At 47.8% G+C, this 21331-nt stretch overlaps 9 protein-coding genes across 9 annotated transcripts; 4 read left to right on the forward strand and 5 right to left on the reverse strand.

Moving 5' to 3' along the window:
- Nucleotides 1-792: 792 nt before the first annotated feature.
- RhiXN_02587 (amino acid permease) lies at nucleotides 793-2782 on the forward strand (the record flags this gene model as incomplete). The annotated part of the gene is made up of 8 exons (XM_043322404.1): nucleotides 793-1113; nucleotides 1161-1320; nucleotides 1374-1668; nucleotides 1838-1899; nucleotides 2073-2091; nucleotides 2147-2357; nucleotides 2411-2602; nucleotides 2660-2782. The coding sequence occupies 8 exons, from the start codon at nucleotides 793-795 to the stop codon at nucleotides 2780-2782; spliced, it is 1383 nt and encodes a 460-aa protein (XP_043177900.1).
- Nucleotides 2783-2904: 122 nt separating this feature from the next.
- Nucleotides 2905-3454, reverse strand: RhiXN_02588 (ethanolamine utilization protein (EutQ); the record flags this gene model as incomplete). Its single annotated transcript, XM_043322405.1, has 4 exons — nucleotides 2905-2942; nucleotides 2997-3116; nucleotides 3172-3355; nucleotides 3443-3454. The coding sequence occupies 4 exons, from the start codon at nucleotides 3452-3454 to the stop codon at nucleotides 2905-2907; spliced, it is 354 nt and encodes a 117-aa protein (XP_043177901.1).
- A 563-nt stretch (nucleotides 3455-4017) lies between these two features.
- Nucleotides 4018-6944, forward strand: RhiXN_02589 (primary-amine oxidase; the record flags this gene model as incomplete). The annotated part of the gene is made up of 14 exons (XM_043322406.1): nucleotides 4018-4122; nucleotides 4241-4392; nucleotides 4448-4614; nucleotides 4678-5121; nucleotides 5171-5324; nucleotides 5379-5454; nucleotides 5518-5593; nucleotides 5646-5753; nucleotides 5804-5873; nucleotides 5924-6016; nucleotides 6067-6456; nucleotides 6539-6600; nucleotides 6660-6696; nucleotides 6746-6944. 14 exons carry the CDS (start codon nucleotides 4018-4020, stop codon nucleotides 6942-6944), a joined length of 2133 nt encoding a protein of 710 aa, XP_043177902.1.
- Nucleotides 6945-7109: 165 nt separating this feature from the next.
- RhiXN_02590 (cytochrome b5) lies at nucleotides 7110-8025 on the reverse strand (the record flags this gene model as incomplete). The annotated part of the gene is made up of 3 exons (XM_043322407.1): nucleotides 7110-7189; nucleotides 7238-7415; nucleotides 7471-8025. 3 exons carry the CDS (start codon nucleotides 8023-8025, stop codon nucleotides 7110-7112), a joined length of 813 nt encoding a protein of 270 aa, XP_043177903.1.
- A 539-nt stretch (nucleotides 8026-8564) lies between these two features.
- Nucleotides 8565-10544, reverse strand: RhiXN_02591 (uncharacterized protein; the record flags this gene model as incomplete). The annotated part of the gene is made up of 8 exons (XM_043322408.1): nucleotides 8565-8618; nucleotides 8681-8754; nucleotides 8808-8924; nucleotides 8981-9238; nucleotides 9325-9335; nucleotides 9386-9930; nucleotides 9981-10132; nucleotides 10184-10544. 8 exons carry the CDS (start codon nucleotides 10542-10544, stop codon nucleotides 8565-8567), a joined length of 1572 nt encoding a protein of 523 aa, XP_043177904.1.
- A 308-nt stretch (nucleotides 10545-10852) lies between these two features.
- On the forward strand, nucleotides 10853-15379 carry RhiXN_02592 (Flap endonuclease-1 protein; the record flags this gene model as incomplete). The annotated part of the gene is made up of 12 exons (XM_043322409.1): nucleotides 10853-10905; nucleotides 10963-11173; nucleotides 11232-11347; nucleotides 11403-12156; nucleotides 12210-13442; nucleotides 13496-13891; nucleotides 13960-14307; nucleotides 14364-14417; nucleotides 14468-14540; nucleotides 14612-14682; nucleotides 14742-15167; nucleotides 15194-15379. The coding sequence occupies 12 exons, from the start codon at nucleotides 10853-10855 to the stop codon at nucleotides 15377-15379; spliced, it is 3921 nt and encodes a 1306-aa protein (XP_043177905.1).
- A 114-nt stretch (nucleotides 15380-15493) lies between these two features.
- On the reverse strand, nucleotides 15494-16378 carry RhiXN_02593 (glutathione S-transferase; the record flags this gene model as incomplete). Its single annotated transcript, XM_043322410.1, has 3 exons — nucleotides 15494-16058; nucleotides 16200-16238; nucleotides 16290-16378. 3 exons carry the CDS (start codon nucleotides 16376-16378, stop codon nucleotides 15494-15496), a joined length of 693 nt encoding a protein of 230 aa, XP_043177906.1.
- A 1169-nt stretch (nucleotides 16379-17547) lies between these two features.
- RhiXN_02594 (uncharacterized protein) lies at nucleotides 17548-18401 on the reverse strand (the record flags this gene model as incomplete). The annotated part of the gene is made up of 4 exons (XM_043322411.1): nucleotides 17548-17734; nucleotides 17790-17861; nucleotides 17923-18162; nucleotides 18217-18401. The coding sequence occupies 4 exons, from the start codon at nucleotides 18399-18401 to the stop codon at nucleotides 17548-17550; spliced, it is 684 nt and encodes a 227-aa protein (XP_043177907.1).
- Nucleotides 18402-20033: 1632 nt separating this feature from the next.
- RhiXN_02595 (ribosome biogenesis protein Nop16) lies at nucleotides 20034-21111 on the forward strand (the record flags this gene model as incomplete). Its single annotated transcript, XM_043322412.1, has 7 exons — nucleotides 20034-20053; nucleotides 20106-20182; nucleotides 20238-20298; nucleotides 20351-20751; nucleotides 20800-20898; nucleotides 20949-21018; nucleotides 21069-21111. The coding sequence occupies 7 exons, from the start codon at nucleotides 20034-20036 to the stop codon at nucleotides 21109-21111; spliced, it is 771 nt and encodes a 256-aa protein (XP_043177908.1).
- Nucleotides 21112-21331: the final 220 nt, after the last annotated feature.

Consider the following 21331-nt stretch of genomic DNA (forward strand, 5'->3'; position numbering starts at 1 on the left):
CGCCATCGTCGGAGTCGTACAAGTCACTCGGCCCTCGTTCTTCGACCCGCGGGGCTCGGTCGCATATTATTCCAGGATCACCTACGCGCGACTTGAACTCGTTAGAGGTAGTTCTCGAGGATTTGGAAGCTCATATCTCTCCTGTAGATAACAATTTAGCTGAACAAGCCGTAGTTTTAGAACTGGGTGCGCTCATTCTCATTTGTTACTATAGTGTCAAAGCCTGACTTTTTCAATCCAAGGAAAGAGAGATAGAAATGACGAGATAGATAACTACCCACCACCCTCTTTTGCACAATCAGAATTTGAAACAGTTTGTTGCCAGCCTTTGCTTCAGCGTCCTCCCACTGAATACTTGGCCCCTCTCAGATCATCCGGAGACAAAGAATCGGTGGCCCGATGGCCGCAAATTTGTGCCTAGCCCTTCTCGCTTTCCTCGGGTTGACAATGAGTGGGAGTTTACGTGAGTAGCTGTAATATATATCACAAAGCCGCGTCAGACTTATCATGCCTTGTACGAATGTAGCGGTTGGGGAGAGGTTTCATACAGAGAAATCAAGAAGGGCCAACTCATGATGGCCCGTAATAGTATGAGTGACACGGGTGTACAAATGGGTTGGTCTTATTGTACCTCTCAACTGGGGACCATCTTGTTGATTTTGTTCGATCATCTTTAGGCCAGTTTCGCTCAACTTCGATTTCTGGAAATGGTGTCGTTGGATCCGTGTTTTATGCATTTCCTGCGGTGGCTGCAGTTGCATCTATATTTTCGCCCCTCTCCTTGCTTATTGCATGCCTCATCTTGACAATCTACCGTCCGATCTTCTGGAGCTTGGAAGCGCGATTCGTCTAAACGGAGCCAACTATGTTTACCTACTGCAATGCTCTGGGAAAACGTTGGGGGCTATAGGTGCTGCCGCCACGTTATTGGACGCAGTAGCCACGAGTGTCGTCAGTGCGGCCACAGCTGGAGCGTACCTGCAGGGTGAAATATCGACTGGATTGATCAAAGAATGGCATATTGGGCTACTCTTGTTGGTTTCGATCTCTCTAATTGCTTTGGTGTCACTACGTGAGAGTAGTGCGTTTACTCTCTCCATCACTATTATTCACGTGAGTACCTGCTTGGTTATCCCAAATTTATACTTAGTTTTCTATAGATGTCGGTAATGACTGCGCTCATGGTTGGGGCTGCGATAACCTGGGCCCATACTGGTATGGGTGTATTGCGCAATAACTGGGAGTTGCGCCCGGCTGGTGGTGCTAATATAGCCCGCTCGATTTTTAATGGTGTCTGCATCGGTTTTCTCGGAGTTACTGGTTCGTTGGGTCACTTCCAAGCGAGATTGCAGAATGCTGACATTTTCATTCAGGTTTCGAGTGCACACCTGCATATATACAGAACATCAAGCCCCATTCATATGGGCCTACCCTTCGAAATCTGCTTATCATGGCTTTGTTTCTCAATGCGCCACTAATGTTGTTTGTGTATGCACTACTTCCCAGTGAAACTATACTGAGCGGGGCGAACGTACTCTCGCTATTGGCTGAAGTAACAATCGGACGACCCATGAGAATTGTGATCGTGGTCGATTGCCTCCTTGTTCTTGCGGGTGGTGTCTTTGCGGGGCTTGTGACTGGCTCTCGCCTGGTTGAAAGTCTTGCACAGTAAGCTTTTGTGCACGAAACTGGATTTGCGCTTTAGCTAATATTCTTGCCTTGCCAAGGGAACGAGTGCTCCCCCAGACGTTTCTACGTACCTTGCCTCTGACCGGAACAGCATACATGCCCATATTACTATTCTTTGTCATGTGCTTAGCTGTGTACGGCTCTTCAGCTTTTTCACTCGCGACTGTCTCGACAATGTTCTCTGCAAGTTTCCTGTTTACTATGCTACTGGTGAGTGTGTGTTTTTTTCGAGTAGGAAGGGAGTCTGAATATGCCTGTTAAACTTATGAAGTACGGAGTCTCTGGTATCCTGCTCAAGTTTTCGCGCAATCGACTTCCTAGAAAGTACCGTACATCCGTGTGGACGATGATATTGGCCATATTGATGACGCTAGTTGTTTTAGGCGGAAACGTCGCTCTAAAGTAAGCGTCTGTCTTACACTCCACCCCGCTACCCTGCGTTGACAGCCTTTTCTAGTCCTCAAACATTGGGATTGTTCGTGGCGTATTTTGCTGTAGTCTTGCTGGGAATGCTATTTCCTATTTCCCGGCTCAAGATTGCGCACATAGCGCTGTGGATATTGGATCAAACAAAGTTCATTCAGCCCTACCGTCTCGACAGGTCGGTTGGTTCTTGGATCAAGAGGTTCCGGGAAGACCCAGTCGTGCTCTGGGTCAAAGACGATCATGTAAGACTGATAATGCTGTGATCAAGCCGCACGGATGCTTACATTTTACTAAGATCAACTGTTTGGTCCAAGCCATTATATACATTCAAAGAAATGAGCTTACCTCGCGAGTTAGGCTTGTTCATGCATACCAAAACATCACCACGGTACCCTCTGAGCTCAAGGCTAATACGCGTATTCTTGATGAGGCGTTCCCTTCGATTACTCTTGACCTTGTGTTTATCCAGGGAGATTTTAGCCCAGAGGTGAGTCTAAATATAAATAACATGAGGGACGAGCTAACCCGATTCTGAACCTATCAGCTGGTTGAAGCTGCGAGCCAGGAACTTAACATTCCCCGTGGCCAAATGTTTATGTCTTGCCCGGGAAAGGATCATCCGTGGCAACTAGGCGACTATCAAGGTGTTCGAGTAATTGACTTCTGAAGTTGTGGTAAACCACGCCGTAACTGAGACCCCCTAGCCTCATTGATTGATGTTGTTTGCTAGTATAGTTACTAAATTCTTTCTGCTGATCCATTTTAATACACGTAGAACCAATGGGTGACTCAGAACGCCCTGTATGCGCGTTGGCCAACATAGAAGGCTTGCCCCAAGTGTAAGTGAATTGTGAACCCGGATATACAGAAATTCTACACACCTTTCCCCTGCGTTGGAGAACTAAATTTAACCTTCGTGCCTTTTTCGATGCGGAGCACATCTCCGGCTTTGGCCTTGATCACTTCACCTGGTTTGGCTGCATCCTCGAGATGAATTTCTCCTATATGTGTTGTGGTTCGGTCACAGCACCAAGCATGGTTATATATATTCCGTACCTTCTAATATAATTTTTAGCTCATGATAGCCATAAGTATAGACCAACGGTTCATCAGCGGCGACCATAGTAAACAAGCCGCCAGAAATTGGTTTATCTTCATCTTTGGACGTGAAAACATCGTCTAAGGCCGCACCTGGCCCTATGCTCGGTAAAGCAAAGTTAGCCTGGGCTCCGGCGCGGATCTAAGTGTAGGGAAATGTCAATATCGATCGCTGGAATCCGAAGCCGAGTGGAATTCATTTGACTTGATTTGATGGATAATTACTCACATCAATGGGCATCTTTGGGACCAAAGGGGATGATGGAATAGCCAGCTCCTATGGATACTCTGGTTTATATGCAGAAAGCAGTCGCCCCTCCACTTCCTACAAAATGTTTTACTGTGCTACATTTTACGTAGCTCATGGATGTTCTTAGATACTGGGCCTTCTTTTGAGGTGGAATGAAGATATCCGAGGCGTATGTGAGATTACCCAATAGGCATCACAACGTAACAACAAGTGGAGGGTGGAAGCCAAACGCCCCAGCCGAGTCCCGATATGGAAATGTCCATTCGATGCGGCATTCACTATCTAATCAGGCTCGGGTAAGTGCGCGAATCGCTATTACTGATCAAATAGGAGCCAACAGATTCGGATATTCCCTCCGAATGATATCTATATGGGAAGGAGTTCAGCGCTCGTGCATGTCTAATCGAACCGTACTGCCGTGGGACTACCGGCTAGATTTAGAGCCTAGGTTATGTCTCCGCAAGCCAAGAAGCCAAGTAGTCTTCTGACCGTATATATATCAAGGTCATCTACCACGAGCTCTTCAAACACCAACGACTCTCCGCTTGGCCACAATGGCTCCAGTCGCTGTCGAATCCGCTCCCGTCGTCCCAGCAAACCCGCCTCAGATTAAGCAGGCCCCCTCGGCTCACCCTCTTGATCCGCTGAGTGCTGATGAGGTATGTTATTGAACCATTCTCATTGTGTGGCGGTGAAAAGTATGTAACATGCGCACTGCTAGATTACCGGACTCTCTGCTGCGGTACGCCAATATGTTGCGACCCAACACCTATCAAGGCCTTCAAGTACATCGGTGCCGAGACCGTTCTGCCTCCAAAGCGTGATGTGCTTGCGTACCTTGGCATTCGGACCTCGCCAGGGTCAGAACCCGACCCCTACGTCGAGGTTTCCAGGAAAGCGGATGTTGACATTATCGATGTTATAACTGGGTATGGATTTCATTCAGAAAATATCGTACTTGCACTGAATTTACCTGTTATCCAGCCATTCATGGATCATTCACTTGAGCTTCAAAGAGTCCGAGTGGGTGGTTGATGGTACTGAACAGCTACCAGAAGGTCAAATGCCACAACTTTCTGTCAACGAGCTGATCGAGGCCGAACAGATTGTTAGGAATGACGAGCGCGTGAAGAAACTCTGCGCAGATGTAGGTCAGTAATTATAACCCCGTGTCAGTGAAACAAATCATCGTAGTAACACTTGCGGATCTTTAGGTGTAGGTCCTGATCAAATCTACGCAGACGGATGGTCTTTGGGCTACGATGAGCGATTCTCGAAAAAATTACGGCTCCAGCAGTGCTTGCTGTACGCACGCTTCGGAGAAGACGAGAACATCTACGCCCACCCCCTCGATTTCATCCCAGTCATCGACTCCAATGCCAAGAAGGTTATCCACATTGATTTCCCATCCCACCCAAAATCGGGACTCCACACAGCGTCAGCTGACTACTCGACCCAACCTCCCAATTTGGAAGTGACTTGTGATCGCGGCCGGATCCCTCCTCCTAAAATGAAGCACGAGTACCTTGCAGATCATTTGGATACTGCGAATGCGCCACGCGAGCCACTCAAGCCCCTGCATGTGATCCAGCCAGAGGGCGTTAGTTTCAAAATGAGCGGAAACATCCTCGAGTGGCAGCAATGGAAGATGCATATTGGTAAGTGTATATACTCGGTATGAAAAGACTCCCAGCTAAGTGAAAACAGGCTTCACGGCTCGCGAGGGTGTGGTCCTTGGAACAGTAACCTACAATGATGCGGGTGAGGTCCGCCCAGTATTCTACCGCATGTCATGCGCGGAAATGGTGGTACCGTATGGTTCTCCAGACCATCCTCACCCTCGCAAGTTTGCATTTGATGTGTGAGTGCATAAAGCCGAGCATGTCTTAGTTCTACTTATTCAGTGGACCGATAGTGGCGAATATGGTATGGGTGTCCAAGCAAATGAACTCTCCCTCGGATGTGATTGCCTGGGTACTATCCACTACTTGGTGAGACAAACCTTTTGCCAAGTTAATGCGTAGTCTGTACTTATAACGAAACTTCGAAACCAGCCCGGTCACTTTATTGGACACGATGGGAACACTGTTACGATTAAAAATGCCATTTGTATCCATGAAGAAGATGCTGGTGAGTCTCGCGAGATATATTATACAAATTATGGGGTTCAATGGCCGCCCAGGACTATTGTGGAAGCATACCGATTATCGCCCAGGGGGACGGTCCCAATCTGTTCGCTCTCGAAAACTCGTTATTTCGATGATATGCACCGTGGCAAATTATGAATATGGTGAGATCTTATATCGCATGTATGCGCATGAAATATTCACCAGAGTACAGCATTCTACTGGAATTTCTACCTCGATGGTACTGTCGAACTCGAGACTCGCCTCACAGGAATTTTGAATGTGTAAGTCAGTTGAAATTATCTCTAATTAACTATTGATATGATTTCTCTAGCTACACTCTCGCGGAAGGAGAACAGGCAACCTTCGGAACTCAAGTCGCCCCTCGCATCAATGCCCAATACCACCAACATTTGTTCTCCATTCGGTGGGTACCCATACTTGTATTGTGCACATCCTCTGATTCGTATTCTATAGTGTCGATCCTATGGTAGATGGTATCAATAACACGGTCATCGAGTCGGACATCAAACCATACCCCTATGCCACAGGATCAGCTGAGAACTACGCCGGAAACGGCTTCATTTCTGTGGATACTCCAGTTACCGAAGCCAGCGGTCGAGAATATTCACACGAAACCGACCGACGTTGGCGGATTGTCAATCGCTCGCGTACTCACTACTCGTCTGGGTTGCCAGTCGCATACTCGGTGGGTATCGGAGGTGCGACTCGTGGGCTCCTCGCGCAGCCCGAAAGCTGGGTCCGCGAGCGCGCTGGTTTTGCCACAAAATCACTGTGGGTCGTTCCTTCTGATGAGGCAATATCTGGAGGCAGAAGGTGGCCAGCAGGAAGACATGTTCCTCAGACGTAAGTGGTTGATGCGGTGCGTGCTACGTGTGCTAATATTTGACCACTCAAACACAGACGAACCAACCAAAGGACTCGGTAGTGAGTGGACCAAAAATGGCGAGAGCGTAGACGACAAGGATATTCTGCTTTTCTTGACAGTTGGTGTGTCCGTTCACTGGTAGTCCCCTGGATCTACGATATTGATACAAGTTCATTTGTAGGTGTAAATCATGTACCACGTCCTGAAGATTGGCCAGTGTAAGTACCATTTAACAAACAGGGATAATAGTACTAATCAGTGTCTCAGTATGCCCACCGAACACCTTCGCATTGTTTTCAAGCCTATTGGATTCTTCAAGGCTAACCCGGCTCTGGACGTCAAGGCCCCCGTGGACGAGCGGAGCCGAAATGCATTCCCTGCAGGAGATATCGGAACCGGTGCGGTCGTAGAACACACGAATGGCAATGGTTCGACACAAGCGTCCACATCGTGCGGCTGCAGTTAAATTCCAAGCGGCATCTTTAGGATTAGGACATAAGTGTGGACCTAGTATTACTAAATACAGTGTATCTTTTCGATGTATAACCATATGGGATATGAAGTTGCAGTCTATCTTGATCATAACTCAGTTCGTTTGCAGCCAGCATTATAAAAACAGACCGGAGACTGTCTATGATTGTTCAGGGACTAGGAATCCCACAAGGCATCCATCCAGCATGAAATCTAGATTGACCCAAGCATGAGTCGTGGCTAATGAAAAGTCAGTTGTCTGTCAAACAGATTTAGGCCAAAACCCACCAAATAATTTTGTTCCATCTCTCCCAGCAACGCGCATCAGCTCCTTCTCACCCCCAGGATGATATGGTAGGTACGGTGTAATATTATAGACCTTTCCACCGAACGCCGACCACGCATCATCTCTCGAGCGGTGTTCCTTTAGCATGGATGGCGTAACTCTCTGCAATTCGGTAACTCCCTGCACGGGTAGGCGGGCTTAGAGACATAATCATGTAGGTTGATTCAAAACTCACTCTAAGATCCACCCCGGAAGACTTCAGGTTTGCCCAGTCCAAAGCGCCATGACCAGGAGCCAGAGCGACTTTTGCCCGTGCCTTGCCTTTTGTATTGACATTGGGCATAGGTTTTGTTGTTGAAGGCGGCAGAGCAAGTCCACCGCCAGAAGGTACCGACACAGTATTTCTTTGTTGGGTGGAACTGGTTGAAGCCAAGAGTCCATTGGTAGACACGGTTGGGATGCGAACGGTCGGTAAACGAGGTGGCGGCATGGTCTTCGAGTCAGGCGAAGGCGATCTCTTTTGAGCGTCCTGAACACCTGGGGACGGTGTTACATTGGATATTACGGTAGTGGAGTTGGATTGGCCAGAACCTGAAGAGCGTTGGATACTATTTGGCAGAGGGAATGGAGGGGGCAAATCATCATCTTCAATGTCTCCAGATGCAGATCCAGGCGGCGAAGGCTCCGAGAGGTTGATGGTTGGCCCAGGTGTTTCAGAATTAGAACCAGCCGAGTCATTCGTGGTGCTGCCAATAACGGGTGCAAGCCAACTTCGAAGGTAGGAAGACATGGGGGGAGCAAGATCAAAGTTGAATTAAAGGCAAGATGGTTTCTATCTTTATAATACGTAGTGAGGTGGTATGGACCGTGCTTTTATAATGGCCTTGCTGTGGTAAACTGTAACGCTTGCCACCAAGCATTGGCAAGTCCGCGGTGCCCGCGGGTCGCAACAGCCTGCTTTGTAAAACAGATTACAATATCCCGATTCTAAAGCGGCTACAACACTCGCACGGCGCGTAATGCTACAGTCTTTACGATAATCGCCCACCTGTGTTATGTAGGGATAAAAAATTGCAGACTATTTAAGAAGGCCAGGCCATTAGGCTAATATATACGAAGCGACTCCATGTTACGGCCTTCTGCAAATACGAAGTTGTACACTTAGGAAATAATCCTGTTGGGCATCTCCAAATGACCGATATGACACACGGACCACTGAGGGCGAAAGAGCTTTAGCATAATATACAAACTGGATCACCTAAACATATGCTGCCAATACTATCTGTTTGTTATCCATGGACTTGCCATCAGGGCTTACTCGGGATTATATCAATCATAACGCCCGTCCTTTTCTTTTTCCGCCTGTGAAACGGGTGCATACAACTAGGAGATCAAATCAGGTTAACATAGGAAAACATGGGTTGAAAAATCCAGTGTTGACTCACTGTCTTGGAAGAATCAAACGTATTGGTTCTGCCCATGGGTTCTCCAACAAGGTGTTCTTCTTCGCCTTGATCCTCTAAACAATGGATTACCAAACAATGCATCAGTCGCAACGAAAACCATACGTACCGGGATTACGATTAATGGCTCGAGCAAATGCTTGCTTTCGCTTCTGGTAGTGAGCTTCTGCCTTGGGCATATACAAGTCGAATAATGTATACAGCGAAGCAACTATGGTAAACGTTGCTACAATATAATCATGATTAGCAGGAAAACTTGAAGTTGGTGAGTTAAAAGCTCACTAGCGAACACAGAAACCAACAAGGCAGTAGTGGATTTGCGCTTAAACGTAGGGCAGAGGTATCTAAACTTCAACACTGATGGCGCATAGGGGCCGTCTGGTCGGTAAGGAAGGGATATGCCTTTGAGTGATGCATTCTCGGGCATGCCCTGGAGCGCCTCGGCCCAAGATGTATTAACGCAGCCCCAGTAGCCACAAAAGTTCCAAAAGGTATCAGTGTCCATCTGAAGACTTCCAGAAAGGTTTGCTATGATATTCCCTGCATTTCGTGGTAAGGATCGACTCGGATGACCTCGTTGAAGTAGGTCTTGTTGACATAGATATTCGATTCCGTGTTGATATTACCGAGGTCGATCCTATCCAGAGTGTCAATTTCGCTATAATAGTTAATGGGCGAGTTCCTTACATGATGGCATCCCGAAGGGCAATAAATGAATTGATAAGTGTAATCTTGAATGGTTGAATAAAAGTATCATTTGCGCCATAGTCATTTGTTGTTCCATACGAGCGAAGCCATCTATTATAGTCTGTTATGTCACCACAAGTTCCGTTGTAAGTGTCAGAGTTGTCAGGCAGACGGCAGTGGTTTCCTTTTTGCGCCGACCATTCGACGAAATAAGTATTTTGTGTGCTTTCCTGTCTCGCCATCCAAATTCGATACTCAGACCAAATTGCTTCAGAGAGGTCGATGTGCATTCCATCCAGCACTCCAAGAATATTAGTAGAGGAATTAGATCTGACTGGGAGGCTTGCCAAGGCAGGATTCACAATATAGTTATGGCTGGGAACACCCTTTGGCTCGGGAACGACATTGTATGAAAGATAATCGACCATGTCATCAGGACCCAAGTCAGGATTGTCAGCGAGGTTGTACGTCATAATGAACTGCATTTCGTCTGGGACTTCTGAGTCGGATGGCTTGTCCCCTCCTAGAGAGCAATATATCTTAGTCTACTTAGCATGTAAGGATAAGTTCAACACGATAAATAGGGAACCGTTACCTGGTATCGCATAAGCGCAGCTGGGATCTCCACTCGCCAAGTGATTGCATGAATTTCACAGTTAGAGAGTTTGTTCGCCAGATATAACGCGGGATATATTCGGTTAGTTGGATCGTCGTGCTCTGCCTTATCGCGATATGCACGTTGGAGAACTTGAAGATCCAAGTCAGACCGGGTACTGTAGGGTCAAGTTTAACACACACCATACTTAAACAGAGGCATGGACGAATTGGTACGAAGATTCATATCGTCTGTGATAGACGCTGGCTGACATTTCTGAGAGATTGGAGGGCGAAACATGCTGGGCCAATTGCGAGGCATCCACCACGGGTTGTCAATAGTAGGATCAATCTTTAAAGTCGTGACCACATCCGACCCAACCAAGGCAACTACCGAGTCCCGAATAGTTGGAATTAGCTGGTTTGGAAAGTATAGACGCAAGGGTTTACCGTTCAAAGGTATCAGTAGACCCAATAATAATAACATCACGATGTAAAACACATGAGGAAGATAAGGTATTGTGTATTCGTTTTGTACAGCGTATTGCAGTTGCTGTAGCTTCATAGTTTAAATTGAAGGGGCAAACTGAATCCGGTACCAAATATGTCAGTGAGGGGAAGGTTGTTGGAGGTGACTGAGACACGGTGTGCCTTGCATCGAGGCATATCCATCGCAGGCGCCGAGACTATACCCGAGCTCGGCTTTGGTTGGGCTCTAGGCACATATGCACCGCCCCCACCCAAGATCACAATCGGGCGCTTGCTACCGGCCGAGGGCTTGGAAACGATCGGCAACCCTTCACGTGATCGTCGATCCTGGTCTATGTCATAGCAAAGCTCTTTAGACCCCGCCACCACATCTGTGTCGGAGGCATGGGTGTCAAACAGTTATGGACCCTCTTGTCGCCAGCAGGGCGCCCCGTCCCGTATGTTATATGCATCATAGTGATTACCACTGGCCAACTAACAAACGCAATCTGCAGCTTAGAGACCCTCGAGGGAAAGGTACTGGCTATCGATTCGAGCATTTGGCTTTATCAATTTCAGGCCACCATGCGGGACAAGGAAGGCCGTGCTCTTGTAAATGCACACATACTTGGTTTTCTTCGCCGAACGTCCAAATTGCTGTTCCATGGCATTAAACCCGTTTTTGTCTTTGATGGAGGCGCACCTGTGTTAAAACGGAGCACAATTGTGAGTATATTAAAAGTCTCTCGCATGTCGTAATCTTACCTGTACCGAATCATCTTAGGCAGAAAGAAAGAAACGAAAGAGTGGCGCGGCTGCGAATCATGCAAAAGTGGCTGAAAGATTGCTTGCTGCACAACTCCGACGGGAAGCACTTCGTCATACTGAAGAGAGGGAAAGGTACGAGCATCAACTAACCATATCATGACAATTGAGCCAACTCACATTGAATCAGGAAAGATGCCGAAAATGCTCCCGATAACAAGCATCGATCTCTTGTTGACGATGACACCAATTACTTGGAGGACCTTTCGGGCCCCACGCTCGTGCTACCTGGGAAGCTCAATGCTCCAGCTGCAAAACCTGCATCAAAGTCATTCAGCCCCTCCAAAACAAAACAATCGTCCAAACCAGCAGGCAAGACCTTCCGCGAACACGATCCTTACCAGCTCCCAGAACTCGACGCATCCATTGACTCGCGCACCCTTCCCAATGATCCGAGACTTGCAACCGATGAAGAACTCCGGGCTTATATATCCCGCCTCAGACCAGATGATCCTGAGTTCCACGAGCTCCCTGCAGATGCCCAGTATGAAATTCTGGGCGAACTCCGGTTGAAATCTCGGACTACGTCCCACAAGCGTTTGCAGAAGATGCTCAGGCAAAGCAAGACCCCGATGGATTTTAGTATGGCGCAAATAAAGAACTTGGGACAGCGCAACCGGCTCACTCAAGAGGTATTATCAACGCTGAACCTAGTAGGAACAGGTGCTGGAGGAGTCGTAGTCCCCGTGAAGATCGCCAGCGAGAAAAATCGCGAGTACGTGTTGGTGAGGAACGAAGGGGGCGATAGGGGATTTACCTTGGGAATACGGCAAGAAGGCAATACTGCTGAAAAGCCTATCGTGGTAGAAGAAGAGGAAGGTGATGATTCATTTGACAGCAAGATTGGAGATATTTGGGAGGACGTGATAGTCCCGGGGAGGCAAGTTTGCTGGATTACCTACGTCTTTCTTCGTCTAATAGATGATGTAGAACCCAGATTGGAGTTGCGCCCGACCAGGATTGGCGGGACTTTAAGCGACAGAACGCTTTGGATGGCCTTTCCAAGCGTGATACGAGAAAACACCTTGCTCCACTCACCACAAAAACCAAGTTAACGGGGGCACCTCGACTTGACAAGGGCAAAGGAAAAGAGGTTGATCTATCGCCCGAATCAGAAGGCTCTCATTCGTCTGCAGAAGAAGACATGGACTTTCAGTTGGCTGTACAAGCCTCTCTTGCTGGGGGCCAATTTCAAGAGGACGAAGAGGACGATTTGAGTCGTGCTTTGGCCCTTTCACTTTCTGAACACAACAAAGACTCTTCCGGAGCAACATCAATATCCGCTAATCATGAAGGTTCAGGCGCAGAGGTCGTGTCGTCCGTGACAACCAGTATTGTGCCGGATTCTGAGCTATTTGGTGCTCCAACCGGGCTGTTGGGCTTATCGACATCGGTTGCTCCACAAGCTTTGGAGCATGAAGAAGACGATGAAGAAGATCTAGACATGGAGGAGGTTGTTATCATGGCCCCTGTTGTAAACGAACAAGGGCAGGTCAATTCCACATGGGAAGGCACTGAGAGCTTGGGCGCCATGGATGCTTGCCTATCGACCTCGGAACCTATCCCGTCCCAGTCAAGCATACAAGAACCCCATCGAAAGGTCCCCAGTGATCCCAAATTCGAATCACCCCAACTGGAGCCTACTTCTCAGCGCGCATACGAAACGAGACGCGAGCTCGAGCAGGCATTGGTGTCTTCTGGAGACGAAGATGACCTTGACGAAGTGCCTCTTCCATCGAGGTTAATGACATTACTGGCTCCTTACCAAACACCGAGTGGATCAGGGACAACGGGATCACCAACGAAGAGATTAGAGGAGGGCGCGAAGTCGGGTTTTGGGTCCAAGTTGAGCAATACCGAAGACGAGAATCCAACAAAGAAACCTCAAGTTGCTGAAAGTGGCGGTGTTAAACGAGTCACCTGGGACGATTCCCCAAAGAATTACTTGAGATCTGCTGCTACTCAGCATACTCTGGAGCGCAACATGGACGATTCTAGTGATACTCTGACTACCCAAAAGGCGCTCGATATTGTCCCGGATCTCCCAAAGAGGACACGGGTGAAGCTGTTCTTCAGGATGTCACGGAGAAACTCCAGGATATACCTTCCGAATCACAAATCGGGACTGAAACCATCGCTAATGGTCCCAGCATACCGTCTTGGTTCAGCGGTGCACCAACAGTGGGCGTTTCTGCACCGAGCAAACATGAAGTCTTTGTTGAGCTAGCGCTCGAATCAAACTCTGGTGGTTTGCCACAGAAGAATGAATCTAATGTCGGAAACGAGTCCTGGGAAAACATTCCAACACAGATATCTGATGATGAGGAGGAAATAATTCCTTGGTCTCGTTCTCCAACTCCGACCGGCGCTCGCTCGCCGGTTGCTGTTCCTGTTCACTCCGGAACCGATTTTGACTCTGCTCACTCACGCAATACAAGATTCCAGGATGAAGAGGAAGAACACGCCGCATTCATGTCTCAGCTTCAAGGGAAGTCCTACGCGACGATGCGAGAGTCTCTCGACGCTGAGATTGCCGCCCTGAGGAAAGAACGAGCGGCCGCCCTCCGAGACGCCGAAGACGTTACCACTCAAATGAGCGCCCAGATTCAATACTTCTACGTCTATTTGGAGTGCCTTTTGTAAACGCGCCTATGGAAGCCGAAGCCCAGTGTGCTTTTCTCGCCCAGCATGGGTTGGTCGAAGGGGTTATTACCGACGACTCGGACGTTTTCCTGTTTGGTGCTGGGCGGGTGTATCGGAATATGTTCAACCAAAGCAAGACGGTCGAATGCTTCCTCGCAGCAGACCTGGACCGAGAGCTAGGCTTGGACCGAGAAACCTTAATCTCGTTGGCTTATCTCCTTGGAAGCGATTACACTGAGGGACTCCCTGGAGTAGGACCTGTGGTGGCGATGGAGATTATGAAAGAGTTCCCTGGAGAAAATGGACTTCGCGAATTCTGCAAGTGGTGGAGGAAAGTACAAGTTGGCAAAGATGTAGAAGCCGACTTGGGTACTACTTTTAGAAAGCGCTTTGTAAGTTGACGCTCCGAATCGAGCGGTGACCAGGTTGACCGTAGATCATTATCCAGAAAAAGAAGTTCACTACCCTTCACCTGAATGAGGAGTGGCCAAACCCTAAAGTGGTGGGTTAAGATCTAGATCAATATGTTTAAAGCCCCTAACGCCTTCAAAGCGCGAAGCTTACCTTGAACCAACAGTTGACGAGTCTGAGGAACGATTCCAATGGGGACTTCCAGACCTAGACGGTTTACGAAGGTATATCATACTCCTTTAACATGCATATACCCTGACCTCTTGTAGATTCCTTGGTGACGAGTTATCTTGGCCTACGAAAAGGTTGATGAGACCATTATTCCTATCATCAGACGTATGACTCAACGCTCTAGTGTAAGTATGTTGAAGCCTCATCTAATCTTGGTCATTAACCATACCTGCGCTTCTCCAAGTCGACGACCGCCAATCGGCAAGGCACTCTTACTTCATTCATCGAAGGACATGCCTTCACGTCGAACAACGTCACGCGCGCCCCTCGAAAGACTCAAGCATATGCGTCAAAGCGTCTGCAGCAAGTCGTTGCCGAATACCGCTCTCGTAAATCTGGCGAGCGTAGCCCGGACGAGAATGGCCATACGGATGCAGATGCGGGTTTCGGAAAGGACAAAAGAGAGGTGCAAGGCGAAGGAGAGGTAAAGCCACGGGCGAGTAGGAAAAAGAAACCTCAAGGAGTAGGCAATGCAGATGCCAATCGAGAGCCCGAAGGCTCCTCCGCAAGTTTAAAAGTAGCAAAGCGTAAACGTCTAGGGACTGGTGCACCCGTGGTAGCAAAAGAGGAAGAGGCACAGCCAGAGGTCGTGGGAGAGGTCGAGGCAGGAGTGGGCAGTCAGCGACCTCGAACAAGGATGACGAAGAGGAGCTGGATTCCAACTTTGGGAGTGACAATTCAGATGGCAACGTAGAACCAGAGGCGGCCAGTCCTAAGAAACTCAGACTACGACCCCGGATGAAGAAACCAAGTCCAGTCCCTCGGTCTCCAGCTCAGAGCGATAGTGAAGGTGGTAGTAACGATGAATACATGGAATCCTAATTTTGGATTACGAATCGTATGACGATCGTACTTAATTTGCTGTATCTGACCCCTTAAATTTGTAGACCAGTATAGCTTAGTTCTAATTACATTAATATTCACCACAGAGGTCAATCAAACAACTTCAGAGGATTTATTCTCAATTTTTTGGATCGCCTTCCACAATCTTTCCCATCTCCCGTCGTCCCATTCTAATAGCTCCTTCAAGCGAATCGAACCAGGACCCTCAACACTCCGAATCCAGTAAAATACACCCGCGAGGACGAAGTCCGAGAACGATACATGATCCCCCATCATAAACGGCCCTACAGAACCAATCTCATCGTTCAGTGCCAAAGATTCCGCCAGTCCTGTAAATCTCTCCTTGGCCTCCCTCCATTTCTCGGCAGCCTCGACTTCCGAGAGGGGGATGAGTCGAGGTCCTCGCGTCCGGCGCATATACTCAATGGACCTCTCGTCCATGATGTGAAGTACTTGTGGGTGGATCAGTGGGAAGATAGGTGCAGCAACCGTCATCCGGTAGTTTGATATAAGTATATGTTGGATGCCAGCCGTTCCGGGAGCGAATATGGAAGGATAATGGGGGGCAGGATACTTTTTGTCCAAGTATAACGCGATCTTGAACGAATCGGCGACGTAGGTTGGTTTGCCATTTGGATCGTTCGAGGGATCAGCATCACTACGGCCGTTAAATCAGGAGAATTCCAGAAGCTAGATAAGTAAACAACTACCTGGCAGAGTATAGTAAGGAAATGTAGCGGAAAATGGGGCCAAACCCAATTCCTTCATTCTGGGTTCAATATCCGGGAACGAAATGTACTCGGTGCGGTAAGGTATTCCCTTGTAGTTCAAGGACAACCTTTTATAAGCGTTTAGTTTTGTCAAACACAAAGAAAATTCAGTCACGCACCTTGTCTTATAAGGATTTGGTGACCACGACTTACCGTTGCCATCGGCTAGATCATAAAATACAATGGGATTTTCGTTGGTGGCAGCCATTTATCATCAAATTAATTATCGAGCTGGCGTGGTGAGTCTTGGGGTCAGAACTAGTTCTTTGTGGGTATTTATGCCCCCATGTGATGTCCTGTGTGAAATTGAACACTGTGCGAATCATTGACGTTGGGGATCACAAACTGGGGATATCGGTGGTGGACCTGGGGACTCATCAGCCCGAAGTAATGCTCCACTCTTCTCGGTCGGGTTTTGAATGGCTACCTTGCTATAAGCAGTCCAGATTCACTTGGCCTACAGCTATGAGCTCACGAGCATCCAACTATTACTCCCAGTCAGCACGGAACGGGCGAGAAGTCCGTTGGCTAAACGATTTGATTGCTTGGTTTGTGATCACCAATAAGCACGGAAGCTTACGAACTTATGCACTTAGCCAAGTTGATAAATTCTGGACGAAACGGGAAATCTTGGGTCTGGACTATTTGAAATTAGCTACGAGGTCCTTGCCCCACGATTACGCCCCCCCAAAACTCCCTGGGTCTCAAAAATAGTTCGAGCCTCCGTAAGAAATGCAGATTTTGTCAAGTTGGGGCGGAGAAACGCTACGGCTCCGAGAGGTCTTGATAAATCTGTTTTCAAATTAGTTACGAACACGGATCAATTCCCCGTTACATGCGTACGATGGTGCAGGGCTAATTTATTATCAGCGCAGCCAGTTGAAATTATCGATGAAAAGAGAATGCCAATGTTTCTCATTGTATTAAGTTTCGAAAAGGCAGAATGAGACCTAAGTACAACAGCCTTTACATAGAATGGGTATCCGATCGTCATTAACAGTACCAAGAATATACATCAACGAAAAGGGTTGATGGGGAGCACGGGACGAACCAAGCAGTCAAGGCTGAATGAATACGAATATCAACAACACATGTGTCCGATATGAAACGTCCCAATAACAAAAACACAAGGTTAAGATTCACATTCACTCAGAGTGCAGCGTGGTGTGACTGAGAGACGCACGAGTCACTAGAAGAGCTAACCTCGTACCCACGCTTACATTTCTCAACAACACAGTGGCTGTTGCTGCAAGTGGTGATCTTGGCATTGGGAATAGCGGAGCAATTTTGGCCTTTGCCGATGCTGGTGCAACCACCACAGGAAGTCAGCTGGTTCTGGTGTCAATACACTCGGACTCGGTAGAGCGCCAGAAGCATCTAGGATGGGGCAAGACTCGAAGTGGTCGGGCAGAAGCTCGTACGCTTGTGCATAGCAGTATGACGTTTCCTTCCATAGGTCCCGGGCGCATTGGATGGGGTTGGGGTGTTCTCGCCTGGAATGCAGCACTGCTTTCCTGGGTGCCAGCTCCAGCTGTTGCCGCACGAAGGAGTAGTAGTAGGGGTACTATATGCGAAATTTATTAGTCAACAGAACCAATGGCCACCACTTGCACACTCACTCGGGCTTGTTAGGCTTGCAGCAAGACTTGCTCGAAAGCCAACTCCAGTTGCTGGGGCAAGAGTATCCAGATCTGTATTACACATAGGGATCAATTGTGTAATTCTAAGCCCAGTCTAGTTTAAAACACTTACGGAGGGCTATCCGTTCCTACTCCAATTGAAAGACAGATGTTCAAGGGCGACCACCAGAAACCGGAACCACAAGAAGTGCTCGACGGTGTGTTGTTAGACTTGCAGCACCAAGAAACAGAGCTCCAGGTAGAACCACTTGGGCACGTAGAAGGAATCTGCTGGCTAGTATCGCTCGACTTGGGCACGCAGCACTTCTCGTCGGTGTGCCAGTAAAAGTTGTCGGGGCAACTGCTTCCAGAGCTTCAAGTACATCCAATTAGCACATGCATAGTAGGTCATAGGAGGAATGCTTACGGAGGGGTGTTGCTCTCTCCGCCGTTCTTTGCGCAACAGCTTAGTCGGTCATACCAAAAGTAGCCACTCTCGCACGACTTGGAAACAGAAGACCCCGAATGGGAGTTGGAGTATGTAGCCTCGGCGACACCGAATGCAGTAATGGCACTAAGTACGGAGAACGCAGTAGCGGGGTTAATAAACATTATGAGTGGACTCTAATGGGATGGACAAGTAAAAAGAGTGTCGAACAACAGCTCAGTAGCCCAGGTGAGAAAAGAAACAGATGGGATGAAAACGAACTTGAAACCATGAGCTCTATTATATATGGCCAATTGGTTTTGGATTTGCACAAGGGAATTTGTGTTCGAGCCTGGGCTACTGCGGATAGGGATAACCAATCTTCTCCCGCTAATCATCATGTTGTTGTAACCTTCATTTTTTATTTGGAAAGTCGCACTGTGCCGAGTTATGTATATATACTCAATACAAATGCTATTTCAGTGTCAGATGGCTATCTGATTACTTTGGCTAATAGCGCATGTAGGTGCAGAAGAGCAGACTCATGGAACATACCATGCATTAATTCCATCAATAATCGACCTCCCACCCTCGGTCTACTTCTAGCCGGACTGCGGAAGTCGGGGAATTTTACCATCCAAGCGGGGGACGTGAGTGTTATTGGCTTTCGAAGAAGCTTTGGGAGTAGGGTTGCCAGGCGGAAGCTTGCCATAGACAGACAAGTGTTTGATCGTTATATTTAGTCCTGATTTGATCGTGGATTAAAAAAGGTCAGTGGCAAAGCCTTCAACCCCGGTTACAAAGTAAAGCAGACCAAACGCTCTGCGGCGTCACGTTCAGTCAATACGCGTGTCACGGGAGAGGGGCTGGACCAGGATAATCATGCCCCGATCGCGAGAGACATATTCGCATTTGATATAGATTTGGACCAATTAACAACGTATCGCATATAATATTCTGTTGCTAGACTGCAGCCGCACAATGGTGTCTGATAGTGCAAGGCGCAAGCTGACGAACCAATAGGTGGGTTGAGTAGGCGCCACAGCCCAAGCAACGTAAAAAGTGATGCGTCTATTGAGTGATATAGCAGCGACGACAGGACATTTGGTATTAAACCAGAGGTGTTGAGTGACAAGATACCCATCAGCAATGACTATTAGATACCGCTTAGAAAGGCTTGTCGCTTGCCGGAGTTTTGTCCTCGAAGTGGTTGGACAACTGTTATGGCCATATAAAGCACCCAACAGGTTGAGTTGAATAAGATATTGTTGTTTGACGCATGCAAGATCAGAGTCCAAACAAATAATACAGACATTTATGTGCTTACCACCGGGACCTTCAATAAAATATCCTTTTGGAAAATAGGAGTAACCGACATGAAAAGTGTCACAGCAGCTCCAGCACCAAATGCCCATCGACCGGCGGTACCAACCCAGGGCTTAAAGCTCTAATATTTGAGGGAGAAAGTCAATGATCTCGTTCTTTAGAGTGTGAATATAAATTGAGAGATGTGATTGGGTACGCCGTACGAACCCGCACGTAAATGGAACTACATATATGTATAAGGAGCACTCACACTGGCAGTAAAGGTTCCAAGCCTGGGTTGAGGTTGGGGAATAATGCGCGCCATTATGGGTGGTGAGGTAGGTCTGAAGGATAGAGGGTAAAGTCGTTTGTGAGAATCAATCGGCGAGATTCGGGATGCCAAATGGGTTCATGATGCCCTGGTGCCAAGTGAGGCATAGTCGATCATACCGGATGCAAAATTTGGTCGGCGCTTAGTGCTTTGGGTGTTTACATTCAATTTCGACGACGAAATGGCTAACCCACGACAGAGGTATGTGTTTCTTTAAATTCATATAAATATCAATAGCCAACCGAGTATGTAGACGAAAGGCCCGTTCTGGATCTCACTCGGCTGTTAAGCAGTCGAGGAGAGCAAAGAAGAACTTGCGGAAACACCCAGGTAAACTTGAGCATTTACGTATGCCGACGACAAGACTTATTCCTTCTCTATGAAGCTATAAAGGGACCCAAGGCCTTGCAAGATGCTTGGGATAAGAAGAAAACGGTTAAACAAAAGTAAAGTATATTTCCTAAGCGTTATTTGAACAAGTCTGATTTGTGCGCTCAGCTATGAAGCCATGGGCCTGGCACATTCCCTGAATCCAGTCGCTCAAGGTGGCACAGAAAAGATTTTGGTGGCCCCAAATTCCGAACCAAATACCACATCTACTCTTGTTTCTCAGCCCAAGCCTATCCCTCAAGGTCGTGGAAGGATTATCAGGGACGAGAACGGCACCGTGATAGGCATAGAGTTACCTGAAGAGCCTGAGGCTCCAGTCGTTAGCCAAAAAGGAAAGGGAGGGGTGACATGGGGTGAAGCGATGGACGATTCGGACGAAGAAGCGGAGAAGATGATCTCTCCAGAGGCCTTGAGCTGGGTTAAGATCGGCAAAGTGACTTCGAAGGAGGAACCTGTGCAATCAGGCCTTGGGATCAATCAAAAAAAGACAGGGAAGGAGGTTGTCGGCGGTACGTCAATTACAACGTCGTATTGCATAAGGTCTAACCGTCCTGTAGCCTTGGAGAAATTGTCGGCGTCCGGTGTCAAGACCCAACGGCATGCCAGCATGCACGAAGTTGTCTGGCTAAAAGAGTTGGTTGCCGCTCACGGAACAGGTGAGTTTATTGATTCTTATATTGTAGTACCCTGGACTAACATCACCAAGATATCGCCGCGATGGCTCATGACCTGAAGCGAAACGTCTGGCAAAAAACCCCTGGAGAACTCAAAAGAGCGTAAGTCTATTCACCTGATTCCTGATCGTTCGGTACTAATCTTGCCACAGGATAGACAAGGCTGGTGGTTTTGAGAAATTAAAGGCCGCCTAAATAAATGCCTCAATATCATGCATTATTGGATACAGTCTCCGCATCGATCTTGTACTCTCCGCTTTGGTTTAAAAGTTCACTGTATAATTAGACATAATTGTTATGGATTTCTCGAGGAGGTGGGCTAACCGGCTTTAGGCTAGTCAACCCGAAGCATTTTCTACCGCGTCGAACAAATGTAGGGCGCCAAGGTCCGGATCTCTACAACATCCTCTGCGCA

Source organism: Rhizoctonia solani, chromosome 3 (genome assembly GCF_016906535.1).
Source record: "Rhizoctonia solani chromosome 3, complete sequence".
In the NCBI taxonomy this organism is placed as follows: Eukaryota; Fungi; Basidiomycota; class Agaricomycetes; order Cantharellales; family Ceratobasidiaceae; genus Rhizoctonia; species Rhizoctonia solani.